The sequence below is a fragment of the Heterodontus francisci genome, chromosome 23 (genome assembly GCF_036365525.1).
Source record: "Heterodontus francisci isolate sHetFra1 chromosome 23, sHetFra1.hap1, whole genome shotgun sequence".
In the NCBI taxonomy this organism is placed as follows: Eukaryota; Metazoa; Chordata; class Chondrichthyes; order Heterodontiformes; family Heterodontidae; genus Heterodontus; species Heterodontus francisci.
In genome coordinates this window covers 51,245,170-51,262,005 of record NC_090393.1, presented here as the reverse complement: position 1 = coordinate 51,262,005, position 16,836 = coordinate 51,245,170, and the positions used below count along the sequence as shown (strand labels likewise).

The 16,836-nt window shown below is 44.9% G+C and overlaps 1 protein-coding gene across 2 annotated transcripts in view; it reads right to left on the bottom strand.

Moving 5' to 3' along the window:
- LOC137382807 (solute carrier family 2, facilitated glucose transporter member 11-like) overlaps window positions 1–16,836 on the bottom strand; it is a 123,538-nt gene that overhangs the window by 17,674 nt on the left and 89,028 nt on the right. For both annotated transcript variants that reach the window (XM_068055239.1, XM_068055240.1), the window contains exons 8-9: window positions 11,637–11,747; window positions 9,633–9,734 (exon numbers count right to left, since the gene is read on the bottom strand). In XM_068055239.1, the coding sequence (XP_067911340.1) occupies window positions 9,633–9,734; window positions 11,637–11,747 (213 nt within the window). The remainder of the gene's footprint in view (window positions 1–9,632; window positions 9,735–11,636; window positions 11,748–16,836) is intronic.

Here is a 16,836-nt window from a genome sequence, read left to right as displayed (position 1 = left end):
CAATCTGTGTGTTAATTTGCATCTTTACTGAATAAGTCTTGTTTTATAACAAATAAATAATTTTGTTATTTATTAAAGAAACCTGATTGGTGGATTTTATTCTGAAATAAAAATAGAGTATATGATTGGCCGTATCGGTAACTCAGTAAACATTTAAATATATGTTGTGACCTGTAGAGAAGTGGAACTAGAGAATGACAGTACACTCCTCCAGCCTCGGTCGTAACAACATTTTGTAGGTCTGTGCAGCTGCTCCTGAGCTTTCCAGGGAATGTGTCACTGTTTTTTTTGAAGCTATTGTTCAGCATTTGCTAGCTTTTTAGGTTGGCTGGTGTGCTGACAGGATTTGACACCATTTATCTCATTGCATCCAGGGTTTGCTATGTGGGACGTTGTTTCCCAAGAACATAGGGAACCTCAGCAGGTTTTGAAAAACTAGGGGCCTGGTGCCCTTAAACACTTCTTGTGCACTGGCCGCATCCTGGGTTTCCTGACACCAACACGGCCTCAGAAAATTACCCGTGATGTCTTTTTCCTTTGTTTTTTTTACGAAGAAAGTGGCTGAGGGCCTTTAGAATCAGTGTTACTGCCTGCATGGAAACCAGACTATGGCTAGAAAGAAACCCAGTGTGTAGTCAGGGGTGAGTGGGATCCATCTCTCCTTGAGTTAATACCATGCAAAACGAAAGACAGCTGGATAATGAGGTGTCCCCACACTGCAAATAATTATCAAAATCTCAAAAACACAGTGTACTCTGATGGTAAGGCCGCTTATACCGAGTTCAGGCCACCATGTCAAAAATAAGAATCAATACTGTTAGTGCAACAAGAAGAGCTGTGGCAATGCAAGAAGCTGGTTAAGTAGTTGTTGCACCCTCCTTTCATAGGCGGGGGTGTGGGTGTGGGCCATGAGAAAATGAAACCAAACTCAATCAAAGGCTAGCAGAAAGTGGAATTAGTTTATTGAGTCCTTTTCCACAACACAAACTGCTACCCTCAGTCTCTGGAAACACGTAACTCACAGCAGCAGAGCCAGTGAAAAATCTTTGAAATTGGCCTCCAATTTTAACATCCAGAACACCCTGCATCAAACCTCATCATGAAGGGGATTATACAATTTCAGAATATTCGAGGATAACAGTCCTTACTCAGTTAATAAGTCCCAGGATACTTATCCAAAATATAATACTTATTCCTGGGGTCCCTACCTGAGTCTGTTGCCTGGGATACCAGACCTGACTGTGATGTTGCAGCGTGTAAGTATGTTGCAGTGTGAATAGGTGTTGCAGTGTGTATGGGTGCGTAAGTGTGTATTGGTGCTGCAGTGTCTATGAGAGTTGCAGTATCAATGGGTGTTGCAGTGTGGTAAAAGGGTCCTGCAGTGTGGTGAATGGATGTTGCAGTGTGACTGGTTGAACAAGTGTTACAGTGTTAATGGGTGTTGCAGTGTCAATCGATATTGCAGTGTCTATGGGTTTTTCTGTGTGAATGGAGATTGCAGTGTGGTGAATGGGTGTTGCAGTGTGAATGGATGTTCCAGTTTCTATGGGTGTTGCAGTGTGTAGGGGTATTGCCAGGTCATAGAGTCATAGAGTTATACAGCACAGAAACAGGCCCTTCGGCCCATTGTGTCTGTACCGGCCATCAAGCATCCAACTATTCTAATCCCATTTTCCAGCACTTGGCCTGTAGCCTTGTATACTATGGCGTTTCAAGTGCTCATCTAAATACTTCTTAAATGTTGTGAGGGTTCCTGCCTCTACCACCTCTTCATGCAGTGCGTTCCAGATTCCAACCACATTCTGGGTGAAATTTTTTTTCCTCAAATCCCCTCTAAACCTCCTGCCCCTACCTTAAATCTGGTTACTGACCCCTCCACTAGGGGAAAAAAGTTTCTTCCTATCTAACCTATCAATGCCCCTCATAACTTCGTATACCTCAATCATACCTCTCCTCAGCCTTCTCTGCTCTAAGGAAAAGAAGCCTAGCCTTTTCAGTCTCTACTCATAGCTGAAATGCTCCAGCCCAGGCAACATCCCGCTGAATCTCCTCTGCAGTGCAATCACATCCTTCCTATAGTGTGGTGCCCAGAACTGTACACAGTATTCCAGCTGTGGCCTTACTGGCGTTTTATACATCTCCATCATAACCTCCCTGCTCTTATATTCTATGCCTTGGCTAATAAAGGCAAGTATCCCATATGCCTTCCTAACCACCTTAACTACCTGTGCTGCTGCCTTTAGTGATCAATGGACAAGTACACCAAGGTCCCTCTGAGGTGTAGGGGTGTTGCAGTGGGAATAGGCATTACAGTGACTATGGGTGTTTCAATGTGTAAGGGGGTTGCAGTGTATATGTGGGTTGCAGTCTGAATGGTTGGTACAGTCTGAATGGGTGTTGCAGTGTGAATGGATGTTGCCGTGTCCATAGAAGTTGCAGTGCGAATAGTTGCTACTGTGTGAATGGATGCTGCATTGTGCATGGGTGTTTCAGTGTGCATGTTGCAGTGTGGTGAATGAATGTTGCAGTGGTGAATGAATGTTGCAGTGTGTATGTGTTTTGCAGTGCGTATGGGTGTTGCATTGTGAATGTGTGTTCCAGTGCCTTTGGTGTTGCAGTTTGAATGGGTGTCGCAGTGTGAATGGGTGTTGCAGTGTCTATGGATGTTGCAGAGTCTATGGACATTGTGATGAATGGGTGTTGCAGTGTGAATGGGTGTTGCAGTGTCTTTGGTGTTGCAGTTTGAATGGGTGTCACAGTGTGAATGGGTGTTGCAGTGTCTATGGATGTTGCAAAGTCTATGGACGTTGCAGTGTGATGAATGGGTGTTGCAGTGTGGTGAATGTGTGTTGCAGTGCTATGTGTGTTGCAATGTGAATGGGTGTTGTAGTGTAAATGGGCATTTCTGTGTGTATGGGGGTTGCAGTGTGAATGGATGCAACAGTGTGAATGGGTGTGCAGTGTGGTGAATCGGTATTGCATTGTCTGTGCATATTGCAGTGTGAATGGGTGTTCTAGTGTCTATGGGTGTTGCAGTGTGATTCGGTGTTGCAGTGTGAATGGCTGCTGCAGTTTGTAAGGGGGCTGCAGTGTGGTGAATGGGTGTTGCAGTGTCTATGGATGTTGCAGTGTGAATGGTTGCTACAGTTGAATGGGTGTTGCAGTGTTGTGAATAGATGTTGCTGTGTGAATGGGTGTTCTTGTGCCTATCGGTGTCGCATTGTGAATGGGTGTTGCAGTTTGAATGCATGTTGCAGTGTGATTGGGTGTTGCAATGCGAAAGTGTGCAGCAGTACGAATGGGTGTTGCAGTGTGAATGGGTGTTGCTTTGTGAATCAGTGCTCCAGTGCCTATTAGTGTTGCACTGTAAATGGGTGCTGCAGTGTGATTGGGTGTTGCAGTGTCTATGCATGTTGCAGTGCAGTGAATGGTTGTTGTGTGTTGCAGTGTCTATGGGCATTTTAGTGTCTCTGGGTGTTGCAGTTGGAATGAGTATTGCAGTGTGTATGGGTGTTCCAGTGTTTAGGGTATTCCAATGTGTATGAGTGTGGCAGTGTGATTGGGTGTTGCAATGTGAAAGTGTGTTGCAGTTTGATTGGTTGTTGCAGTGTGAATGTGTGTTGCAATGTCCATGGCTGTTGCAGTGTGAATGGGTATTTCTGTGTGAATGGGCATTTCAGTTTTAATGGGTGCTATAGTGCAAATGGGTTTTTCAGTGTGTAAGTGGGTTGCAGCGTGAATGGGCATTGCCGGGTCTATGGGTGTTTCAGTGTGTACTGGGGTTGCAGGATGAATGGGTGCTACAGTGTTAATGGGTGTTGCAATGTAGTGAATGGGTCTTGCAATGTGAATGGGTGTTCCAGTTCCTATGGGTCTTGCAGTGTCAATGCGCATTGCGGTGTCTCTGGGTGTGTCAGTGTGTACGGGGGTTGCAGTTTGAATGGATGCTACAGTGTGTATGTGTGTTGCAGTGTTTAGGGTTAGTCCAGGATATATGTGGGTTGCAGTGTGAATGGGTGTTCTAGTGTCGATGGGTGTTGCATTGTGAATCTGTGTTGCAGGGTGAATGGGCATTTCCGTGTGTATGGGTGCTACAGTGTGAGTAGCTGTTGCAGTATGTATGTTACAGTTCCTATGAGTGTTGCAGTATCTTTGGTGTTTCAGTTTGAATGGGTGCTACAGTGGGAATGGTTGTTGCAGAGTGATGAGGTTATGTTGTGGTGAATGGATGTTGCAGTGTGAATGGGTGTTCCAGTGTCTATGTGGTTTGAAGTGTGAATGGTACGTGTTCCATCGTCTACGGATGTTACAGTGTTAATATGTGGCGCTGCGTGAACGGGTGCTGTAGTGCCTATGGGTGTTACAGTGTCTAAGGGTGTTTACAGTGTGAATGGCTGTCCTACTGTCTATGGGCATTGCAGTGTGGTGACTGGGGTTACAGGGCGATGAATCAGTGTTGCAGTGTGTATATGTGCTGTAGTGTGAAAGGTTGTTGCGGTTCCTAATGGGTCTTGCAATGTGAATGGGCATTGCTATGTCGCTGGGTACTTCAATGCGTATGGGTTTCACAGTGTGAATGGGTGTTCCACTGTCTATGGGGGTTGCAGTGTGAATGGATCTTGCAGTGTGGTGACTGGGGGTTGCAGGGCGATGAATCAGTGTTGGTGTGTATATGTGCTGTCGTGTGAAAGGTTTTTTCAATGTGAATGGGTCTTGCAGTTTGAATGGGTCTTGCAGTGTTTAGGGTTGTTTCAGTGTGAATGACTGTTGTAGTCATAAAGAGACACAGCACTGAAATAGGCCCTTCGGCCCACCGAGTCTGTGCTGACCATCAACCACTCATTTATACTAATCCTATTCCCTACCACATTGCCACAATTCTCCGACCACCTACCTACACTAGGGGCAATTTACAATGGCCAATTTACCTATCAACCTGCACATCTTTGGCTGTGGGAGGAAACCAGAGCACCCGGCAGAAACCCACATGGTCACAGGAAGAACTTGCTAACTTCACACAGGCAGTACCCAGAACCAAACCCGGGTCGCTGGAGCTGTGAGGCTGCGGTGCTAACCACTGTGTCACTCCATGTGAAAAGTTGTTGCAATATAAATGAGTCTTGCAGTATGACTGGGTGTTGCAATGCGAATATGTTTTGTAGCCTGAATGTGTGTTGCAGTATGAATGGATGTTGCAGTGTGCAAAGGCATTGCGGTGTCAATGGGTGTTTCAGTGTATATGGGAGTTGCAGTTTGAATGGGTGTTGCGGTGTGGAGAATGGAGTTGCAGTGTAATGAATGGGTGTTGCAGTGTGAATGATATGTGTTCCAGCTTCTATGGATGTTGCAGTGTGAATGTGTGTTGCAGTGTTTATAGGCATTTCAGTGCCTGTTGATGTTGCGGTATGAACGGATGTTGCCATATGAATGGGCGTTGCAGTATCCATGGGTGTTTCAGTGTGTATGACAGTTGCAGTTTGAATGCGTGCTACCGTGTGAATGGGTGTTGCAGTGCCGTGAATGGATGTTGCAGTGTGTTGAATGGATGTTGCAGTGATGTGAATCGGTGTTGCAGTGTGAATTACTGTTTCAGTGTCTATGGCTGTTGCAGTACGAATGGGTGTTGCAGTGTGAATGGCTGTTGCAGTATGAATGGATGTTGCAGTGTGAATCGGTGTTGCAGTGTGAATCGGTGTTGCAGTGTGAATTACTGTTTCAGTGTCTATGGCTGTTGCCGTGTGAATGTGTGTTGCAGTTTGAATGGGTGCTACAGTCGGAATGGGTGTTGCACTGTGTATGGGTGATGCAGTGTGAATTGTTGCAGTATGAATGGGTGTTGCAATGTCTAAGTTTGTTTCAGTGTGTATGTGGTTTGCAGTATGAACAGATGCTACAGTGTGTATGTGTGTTGCAGTGTGAGTGGGTGCTACAGTGTAAATGGGTATTGCAGTATGGTGAATGGGTGTTACAATGTGAATGGGTGTTGCAGCGTGAATGCGTGATGCAGTATGAATGGGTGTTCCAGTGCCTATGGGTGTTGCTGTGTGAACTGGCGTTACAGTATGAATGGGTGTTGCAGTGTGAATTGGCATTGCCGTATGAATGAGCTACAGTGTCAATGGGTGTTGCAGTGTCGTGAATGCACATTGCAGTGTGTATGGATGTTGCAATGTGTATGTGGTTTACAATGTAAATGAATGCTACAGTATGAATTCGTGTTGCAGTGTGGTGAATGGGTGTTGCATTGTGAATGTTTGTTGCAGTGTGAATGGGTGTTGCAGTTTGTATGGGTGTTGCAGTGTGCATGGGGGTTGCAGTTTAAATATGTGCTACAATGTGAATGGAGTGTGGTGAATGGGTATTGCATTGTGAATGAGTGTTCCAGTGCCTATAGGTGTTACAGTGTGAATGTGTGTTGCAGTATGGTGAAGCTGCGTTGCAGTGTGGTGAATGGATGTTGTGTTGTGAATGGATGTTCCAGTGTCTATGGGTGTTCCAGTGTCTAGTATGAATGGGTGTTGCAGTTTGGTGAATGGGTGTTGCAGTTTGAATGGGTGTTCCAGTGTCTACTGGCGTTGCAGTGTCTATGGGTGTTTCAGTGTGTCTGGGGTTTGTAGTGTGAATGGGTCCTACAGTGTGATTGGGTGTTGCAGGGTGAATGGGTGTTGCAGTTTGGTGAATGGGTGTTGCAGTGTTGTGAAGCTGTGTTGCAATGTGGTGAATGGATGTTGCATTGTGAATGGGTGTTCCAGTGTCTATGGGTGTTTCAGTGTGAATGGATGTTGCAGTGTGAATGGATGTTACAGTGTGAGTGCATGTTGCAGTGTGTATGTGTGCTTCAGTGTCTATGGGTGTTGCAGTGTGGTGAATGGGTGTTGCAGCGTGAATGCATGATGCAGTATGAATGGGTGTTCCAGTGCCTATGGGTGTTGCTGTGTGAATTGGTGTTACAGTATGAATGGGTGTTGCAGTGTGAATTGGCGTTGCCGTATGAATGGTGCGACAGTGTGAATGGGTGTTGCAGTGTTGTGAATGGGCATTGCAGTGTGTATAGATGTTGCAGTGTGAATGGATGTTACAGTGTGTATGGGTGTTGCAGTGTGTATGTGGGCTACAGTGTGAATTTGTGTTGCAGTGTGGTGAATGGTGTTGCAGTGTGAATGTGTGTTGCAGAGTCTTTGGATGCTACAGTGTGAATGGATGTTGCAGTGTTTATGTGTGTTGCAGTGTGTATGCATGATGCAGTGTGGTGAATGGGTGTTAGTGTGAATGCATGTTGTGTGTTGCATTAAAATGGGTGTTCCATTGTCTATGGGTGTTTCAGTGTGTATGGCGATTGCATTAAAATGGGTGTAATAGTGTGAATGGTTGTTGCAATTTAAATTGGTTTTGCAGTGTGTATAGGTGTTGCCATACGAATGGATGTTGCAGTGTTTTTGAGTATTTCAATGTGTAAGGGGGTTGCAGTGTGAATGGATGTTGCAGTCTTTATCTGTTTTGCAGCGTGTATGTGTGTTGCATTGTGTATGGGTGTTGCAGTGTGAATACGGGTGCAGTTTGAATGGGTGCTACAGTGTGAATGGGTATTGCAGCATGGTGAATGGGCATTGGAGTGTGTATGGGTGTTGCAGTGTGTATGGTTGTGCAATGTGAATGGGTCTTGCAGTACGACTGGGTGTTGCAGTGTATATGGGTGTTGCAGTGTAAATCTGTCTTCCATTCCCTGTGGGTGTTGCAGTGTGTATGGGTGTTCCAGTGTCTATGGATGTTGCAGTGTGAATGTGTGTTGCAGTGTTTATGGGCATTTCCTTGTGTATGAGGATTGCAGTGTGAATGAATGGCGCACTGCATATGGGTGTTGCAATGTTTTTGGGGGTTGCCGAGTGACTGGATGTTGCAGTGAGTATGTGTGTTGCAGTGTGGTGAATGGATGTTAGGGTGTGAATGGGTGTTGCATTGTGTATGCAAATTGCTATGTGTATGTGTGTTGCAGTGTCTATGGGTGTTGCATTCTGAATAGGTGTTGCAGTCGAAAGGTTGTTGCAATGTGTTGGATGTTGCAGTGTATATGTATGTTGCAGTGCCTATGGGTGTTGTGGTATAAGTCGGTATTACAGTATGAATGGGTATTCCAGTTTCTATGGGTGTTGCAGTGTGAATGGGTGTTACAGTGTCGATGCCTGTTTCAATGTGTATGGGGGTTGCAATGTGAATAGGTGCTACAGTGTGAATGGGTGTTGCAGTGTGGTGAATCGATGTTGCACTGTAAATGGGTGTTTCAGTGTGAATGGGTGTTGCAGTGAGTATGCATGTTGCAGTGTCTAAAGTATTGCAGTGTGGTGAATGGGTGTTGCAGTGTCTAAGAGTATTGCAGTGTGGTGAATGGGTGTTGCAGTGTCTAAGAGTATTGCAGTGTGGTGAATGGGTGTTGCAGTGTCTAAGAGTATTGCACTGTGGTGAATGGGTGTTGCAGTGTGGTGAATCGATGTTGCACTGTAAATGGGTGTTTCAGTGTGAATGGGTGTTGCAGTGAGTATGCATGTTGCAGTGTCTAAAGTATTGCAGTGTGGTGAATGGGTGTTGCAGTGTCTAAGAGTATTGCAGTGTGGTGAATGGGTGTTGCAGTGTCTAAGAGTATTGCAGTGTGGTGAATGGGTGTTGCAGTGTCTAAGAGTATTGCACTGTGGTGAATGGGTGTTGCAGTGTAAATGGGTGTTGCAGCTTGATGGGTTGTTTACTGCCAGTTTGTACCTTTGCTCTCGTCTACCAGTAGCTGGGTAAGTCAGGAAATTGTGGAATTTCTCAAGAAGCAGAAGCATCTTGCCCCTGGACTGAAGGCTGTGCTATTCATGGTGAGGCCACACCTCTTTTTTCATAACTGACTGTTACCGTATAAGAGTCACATGTAGAACCCAGACATAGATATAGGCCCTTCAGCCTCAGGTCTGTTCCGGTATTCTATTAGTTTATGGCTGATCTGTGCCTCAACTCCATTTATCTGCAGTTGATACCCTTACCTCACACCAATCTATTGATCTCACTGGTGAAAGCTTCATTTGACCCAGCATTAACCTTTTGGACGACAGAATTTCAGTTTCCCACCACCATTTTTTTTTTTGTTCAAGAGATGTTGGCATCATTGGCAAGGCCAACATCTATTGCCCATCCCTAATTGCCCTTGAGAAGTTAATGGTGAAGAAGTGTTTCCTGATTTCAGTCCTGTTTGACCTAGCTCTAATTTTAAGATTATACCCCCTTGTTCTGGATTTTCCCACCTGGTGAAATAGATTCTCTTTATCTACCCTATTGAATCCTTTTATCATTTAAAAACCTTTGCTAGATTACCTTTCAACCTTCTAAACTCAACTGATTACAAGTCAGCTTCATGCAACCTGTTTTCATAATTTAACCCTTTCCTTCAGCAAAAGTGTGTTCCATTGCCTGATTCTTCTTAACATAATCCCCCAAGGGCTGGGACTGTTCCTTTGAACCCTTCACTAATGTTAACAATTCCAGACTTTGCAACAGAGAGATCAACAAACACAGACCTAAATAATTTTTGATGCCAGTTTAAAAGAATGTTTCAACAAACATGGCATCCTTTCTCCTGATCCCAACCTGGTACCACTCACCCGCAGTGAATATGTAACTGTCAAAAGTGCTGTCCACAGACTCATAAACCCGAGTCCTCCACAGAAGAGTGTTTTTCTCCCAGCTCGTTCAACAAAGAATGCCTGTGCAACAAGATTCATAAAGAAAAACATTCAGTAACAGTGTCACTCTTACTATTGGATGGCATCAGAGAAACTTGGGTACATTCAGTAAAGGGCATCCAACTTGGGTTAGAAGTAATACTCCTTGCCCCCACAAGTCTCTCGTAGTGGCCTTTGGTTATAAACCCAAGTCGAGTGGACCTAGTTAATAGCAGAATGTATACTGGCATCATAGAGATGACTGATTATCACTGAGCTTCAGGCAACATCATGTCCTGTGAAACTGTCAGTACCTATTGATATATGCCAGAGAATTCTGATCAGGTAAGTAAATAGGGAAGCCCTGGAATCTGCTCTCAGCTCTTCTAACGGTCAGCAAATGCAATAGAAATTTCATGAGCTCACTGTTTTGCTACAGGATAACGCTGTCCAGTCTCCGGGTACTGTGCACAGTTGCAGTACTGCATCAGATTGTGAAGGAGTTGGGAACTGTGCACCGTTGCAGTACTGCATCAGATTGTGAAGGAGTTGGAAACTGTGCACAGTTGCAGTACTGCGTCAGATTGTGAAGGAGTTGGGAACTGTGCACAGTTGCAGTACTGCATCAGATTGTGAAGGAGTTGGGAACTGTGCACCATTGCAGTACTGCGTCAGATTGTGAAGGAGTTGGAAACTGTGCACCGTTGCAGTACTGCATCAGATTGTGAAGCGGCTGAGTATTTTGGCAAATTAGTCACCAAGATTCAAGGTCTAAGACACAAATCGATTCCGCTGTAGTTTTAACCACTTATTTCTCTTTAAAGCAGTAGCAAGTCCTCCGCAATGCAGATTGTGGGTATTACACAGTGTGATGGAGCAGGTACATGAGTGTAATAATAGCAGACTTTGGCCAGAACTTTACGGTGGGCGGATGGGAGCTGGCCTCCGATGTAAAAACTGGGGATCCGTTCTGTATTTTACGGGTCCCCAGGCTTTAATTGTTCAGTCAGCAGGCTGGCAGCTCTAAGTCCCAGCAGCGCCACCAGGAGCAGCGGCCACTGCAGCCCAGCCAAAGATAGAAAAAGACGTGGAGCTGGGAGGAAAGGTAAGTTTTGGTTGCTTCGCCGGGGGTAATCGGTCAGGCCCCGGTGAGGCATGTGGTCGGTTGGGGGGAAAGGGGGGCATGTTGGGTGCTGGGTGTGGTTGGGGTAGCGGGGGTGGTCCTCCATCAGGCACCCTGTGCCCGATCAGCAGGGCTTCCCTCCTCCCGGGATGATCAGCAGGGCTTCCCTCCTCCCGGGATGATCAGCAGCTGCCTGGTTTTCCCAGGCGACTTTTCCCGGCTCCAGGATGCCTGCTTGCCACGCGTAAAATCCATGTGGAGGCGGACGAAGGCCCTTAAGTGGCTACTTAAGGGCCTTGATTGGCCTGGGACGGGCGGGCCATTTCTCGCTCCCCCACCCCTGCCCTACATAAAGGGTGGCGGAGGCAGGAGCGGGTTGGGAAAGCCTCCTGTAGCCTCCTGCTCCATTTTACGCCACCCCCCTGCCACCATCCTGCTCGTTGGGGTGGCTTAAAATTCCAGCCATTATTTTTTTTCTGATGCACTCCCAAACCCAAGTGAGCTAGAGTGTAACTCTTCAGGTCACTGTTAACAGCAGTCTGAACAGTGGCAAAGTGGTGCTGACCAATCTGATTGGTAAATAGGAGCAAGTCTGAACTCAATGACACTGAGGGACCTTTGCACACAATGGATATTATGCAATGACCTCAGCCAACACGAGAGAATTGAGTCTTCAGTAAATACCAAGTTGCAAAGTGGGGCCCATCATGGAGAAAGCAGCTTCCCTGCAGATACAGCTAACTAACCAAGGCCTCAAACTCCTGTAATGTGTGCCTTTTACTCTTTCCAACACCAATAATCCAGTTCAGCATTGTACCTACACAGATTAGCAACGTAAGAGTTTCAATTAGTCCTGTTCCAATGGACACATATGGTATTGTCTCATCAGGAATTCCTGCTGCCTGGAAAATCTCAAAAGCATAAGAATAGATCTGGAAAACAAAAATTGTATAAAGGTACTTGGAAAATAGAAGCTTTTTTATTGCAATTATTCTTTGATTGTGCATGATCATATAGTGATTTCATGGTACACAACATTCACTGTTCCTCCTAAACTATCCAGCACACTCTCATTGAATCATAGAATAATATAACACAAAAGCAAAGCATTCAGCCCATCGTGCCTGTGCTGGCTGATTGTAAGAGCTATCCAATTAGTCCCACTGCCCTGCTCTTTCCCCTTAGCACTTTCAATCTTTGCTTTTTAAAGTATATATATCCAATTCTCCTCCCTCCCTCTGCAATGCACTGAAATTTGCCTCTTACTGCATCTAAAAACTCCTCATCTCGCCCAGTTTTTCCTTCTCCCTACAATTGACAGCAGTGATGGAAACCTATCCAAAATATGCTCAAAAGTGTCTGCGTCACAAATTCCAAACAAACAAAATTGAAGAACGGGAATAGAAAAAATAAGTGTGACTGTGCCATAGTATTCGTAGGCCACCTCGGCTGCTTCCATACCAGGCTGCAGCAGATGGTGATCATGTGAAACTTGCAGGGTTTATCCCTTTGATGACATGCAGCCCCAATTTCACACAGTTTTTGCTATAACATCAAAGGCCAGAAACTGAGGGAGAGAGAGCCTGGAATGAGGAGACACAGCACCTGGAATGGGAGGAGAAAAACCCTGGAGGGTGGAACATAGGAACAAGAGGCCATTCAACCCCACAAGCCTTTCCTGCCATTCAGTTAGATTAGAGCTGATCTGTATCTTAACGCCAGCCTTGGCTCCATAACCCTTAATATCCCTATCAAACAAAAATCTTTCAATTGAGCCCCAGCCTCAACAGCCTTTCAGAGGACAGAGTTCCAGATTTCCACGACGCTTTGTGTGAGGTCGTCCTTCCTGACTCCTGAACAGCCTGGCTCTAATTTTAAGGTAACACCCCCTTGTTCTGGACTTCCCTCATGAGAGGAAATAGTTTCTCTCAATCTATCCGATTAACTCCTTTGATCATTTTTTAAAATCTCATTTAGATCACCCCTTAGAGACAAACAGAGGGTTTGAATTAAGGGAAGTTTTCTGGACTGACGGAAAGTGGGAAGTGATGTCCTGCAGGGATCTGAGCTAGGATCACTGTTGTTCACCATAGACACTGAATTTTTTTATTTGCTTGGGGGAGGGTTATGGGAGTCGCTGGCTAGGCCAGCATTTATTGCCCATCCCTAATTACCCTTGAGAAGGATTATTTGGATTCAGAAATTTGCAGATGGTACTAAAAGTAGCAGCACAGGTTGATACGCACATAAAAGGGTAGATTTTGACATTGTACAACAGAGTACAAAGGGGTTGATAAGTGGGCAGATCGTTTTACATCTATCCCCATTGAGTGCAATAGAAATAAGATTTGGGAGAGGTGTAAAACAGACTAGCAACTCATTATCACTCATTATACACTATTGCATAAAGTAAAACTCTACCTCAAAGAGAGCAAAGTACTGACAATTCAGATCTTGGTTGGACTACACTTTGATTATTGTGTGCAGTTCTGGTCTTCATACTGCAAAAGCGGTGTTTAAGGAAGCTCAGGAAAGATTTACAAGCATGCTACCAGAATTAATAGGAGACAACAATCACGAAAGATTGGGCAGGTTGTGACTCTTTTCCTTGGAAGAGGAGACCTGATAGGATTTTTAAAAATTATGCAAGAGTTTGATGGGATGCATATGGAGAAATGACAAGAAGATCTTGACGACAGGAAGTTGGATAGGAAATGCATGGTTACACAAGATTTTTGATATAACCAGTAAATGATCTACAGCACAGAAACAGGTCGATCCGCCTAACTTGTCTATGCTGGTGATTATATTCCACACAAACCTCCTTCCATTCTAATTCTCTCTTCCTACCCTGCCTCCATATCCCTCTATTGCCTTTGCCCTCTTGTATCCATCAAACCTCCCTTTAAATAGCATAATGTTCTCTGCTTTAACCACTCCAAGTTCCACATTCTCACCACTCTCTGTGTAAAGCGATTCCTCCTAAATTCTTTATTTAATCTGTTTGTAACTATCTTATATTTATGCCGCCTTGTTCTGGGGGCCACAAGCTGTACAATGTTGTACAATCTGTGCTGTAGATTCTATGTAATTCTATGCAATATGTAAAATAGGGACTGAAATATGTCTGTATCTTCTCTTCAAATTGTCCCTTGCCTTCTAGCTCCACCACCTGAAGATTGCGCCTGGCCTTCTCGCCCCGTCTGCAATGCCCACAGAATGTCTACTCGTATATATCAAAAATCTTGTGTAAGCACTCACTTCCTGTCCACCTTCCTGTTGTCCTGATCTTTGATCATGTTTTTCTGTCAACATTTAACTTTGAAACTGCTGATATAAATCTTGTAGGTAAAATGTTGTCTGCAATAGTTGCAGATTCTTGCCAGTAGGTGTTGCTGTGGAGTTAGTTTCTGAAATATCTCCCCCCAATTCCACTGCCATCTTGTATATACAAAAACAAATTATCAACTGGTCATGTACAATGCCACAGGCAATCTATTAGCATCAAATAATTAAAAGTATTCTTTAGAAAGAACCCAGGTTCTTTTCTCTACTCCAAACCATCTTCCTAAACCCCTCTCCCCTGTCTATTCCACCCTCACCTCCAACAATAAGTGCAAGGAGCTCATGGGCTTGTGACTAAGATTGAGACCATCTGACCAGCTGCCTCTACTGTGTCCCTCCCCCTAGCCCACTGGGCTAAACTTCCTCTAACATTCCCCCTGCCCTAGCTCTGAATTCGCAACTTTCTCTAGTTTCTCTCCTTCCGCCCTGCATGGCCTCTCCAAGCTCATTTCATCCATCAGACCCACCTCCTGCTTCCTCAGTTCCCACTAAACTGCTGACCACCCACCTTCCCTTCCTGGTCCCCACGTTAGCTGATATTCTTAAAGGTTCTCTCTCTTTGGTGTTGTTCCTCTCTCCTTTAAATCACATATACATAGAAACATAGAAAATAGGAGCAGTAGGTCATTCGGCCCTTCGAGCCTGCTCCGCCATTCATTATGATCATGGCTGATCATCCAACTCAGTAACCTGTTCCCGCTTTCCCCCCATACCCTTTGATCCATTTTGCCCCAAGAGCTATATCTAACTCATTCTTGAAAACATACAATGTTTTGGCCTCAACTGCTTTCTTGTAGTGAATTCCACAGGCTCACCACTCTCTGGGTGAAGAAATTTCTCCCTCAGTCCTGAAAGGTTTATCCCGTATCCTTAGACTATGACCCCTGATTCTGGACTCCCCCTCCCCCACCATCGGGAACATCCTTCCTGCCGCTACCCTGTCAAGTCCTGTTAGAACTTTATAGGTTCCTATGAGATCCCCCTCGCTCTTCTGAACTCCAGCGAATATAAATCCTAACCGACTCAATCTCTCCTCATAAGTCAGTCCCGCCATCCCAGGAATCAGTCTGGTAAACCTTCGCTGCACTCCCTCTATAGTAAGAACATCCTTCCTCAGATAAGAAGAGCAAAGCTGCACACAATATTCCAGGTATGGCCTCACCAAGGCACTGTATAATTGCAGCAAGACATCCCTGCTCCTGTACTCGAATCCTCTCACTATGAAGGCAAACATACCATTTGCCTTTTTTTACCGCCTGTTGCACCTGCATGCGACCTTCAGCGACTGGTGTATGAGAACACCCAGTATATAAAATATACGTTGATAACACCCAGCTCCACCTCACCACCACCTCTCTCAATTCCTCCACTGTTGCTAAATTATCAGACTGCTTATGTGACATCCGGTACTGGATGAGCAGAAATTCCCTCCAACTAAATATTGGGAAGACTAAAGCCAGTGTCTTCTGTCCCGACCCAAACTCCTTTCCCAAGCAACCGATTCCATCTCTTTTCCTGGCAACTGTTTGAGGGTGAACCAGGTGTTCTCAGCCTTGGTCTCAATATTTGACCCCGAGATGAGCTTCTGACCACATACCTGCGCCATCACTAAGACCACCTATTTCATCTCTGTAACATTGCCCGACTCTGCCCCTGTCTCAGCTCATCTGCTGCTGAAACCCTCATCCATGCCTTTGTTACCTCTAGACTTGTCTATTCCAACGCACTTCTGGCCGGTCTTCCACATCCTACTCTCTGTAAACCTGAAGTTATCCAAAACTCTGCTGCACATGTCCTTACTCGCACCAAGTCCCGTTCACCATCAGCCCTGTGTTCACTGACCTACGTTGGCTCCTGGTTAAGCAACATCTCAATTTAAAAATTCTCATCTTTGTTTTCAAATCCCTTCATCGCCTCACCCCTTCCTATTTCGGTAACCTCCACCAGCCCCTCTCAGATATCTGTGTTCATCTAATTCTGGCCTCTTGGGCATCCCTGATTTTAACTGCTCCACCACTGAGCTGCCTGGGCTGTAAGATCTGGAATTCTCTCCCTACACTTCTCAGTCTCTGTACAACTCCTTGCTTCTCTAAGACACTCCTTAAAATTTACCTCTTTGACCAAGCTTCTGGATCTGCCCTAATATCACCTTATGTGGCTCGGTGTTAAATTGTGCTCTGTAACACTCCTGTGAAGTGTTTTGGGATGTTTTATTACGTTAAAGGCACTCATAAATATAAGTTGTTGTTGTATTCAATGTCTAAATTTCCAATTAGATACTACTTCTGAGTAACAGCAAAGATTCTCCAGTTTATCAAACTACACCTTGATCTGGGAGTTAAAACAGACCTATTAACAGATTCCTCCATGTAGTCATATGTCACAATTGCCATATTCTGATTGGATCATAAAATACTAACTCTAAAATGCCTGATTAAAATAGCAATTAAATCCATCAGTCATTTTATATTAACCACCTGCCCCCTATTCCTGCCAATAACTGACTATCATTGGCATTAGGAATAAAAGTGCTGGAAATACTCAGCAGGTCTGGTAACATTTGTGAGGAGAGAAGCAAAATTAATGGTTCAGGTCTGTGACCTTTCATGATGAAAAGTCACAGACTTGAAACGTTAACTCGGCTTCTCTCTCGACAGATGCTGCCAGACCTGCTGA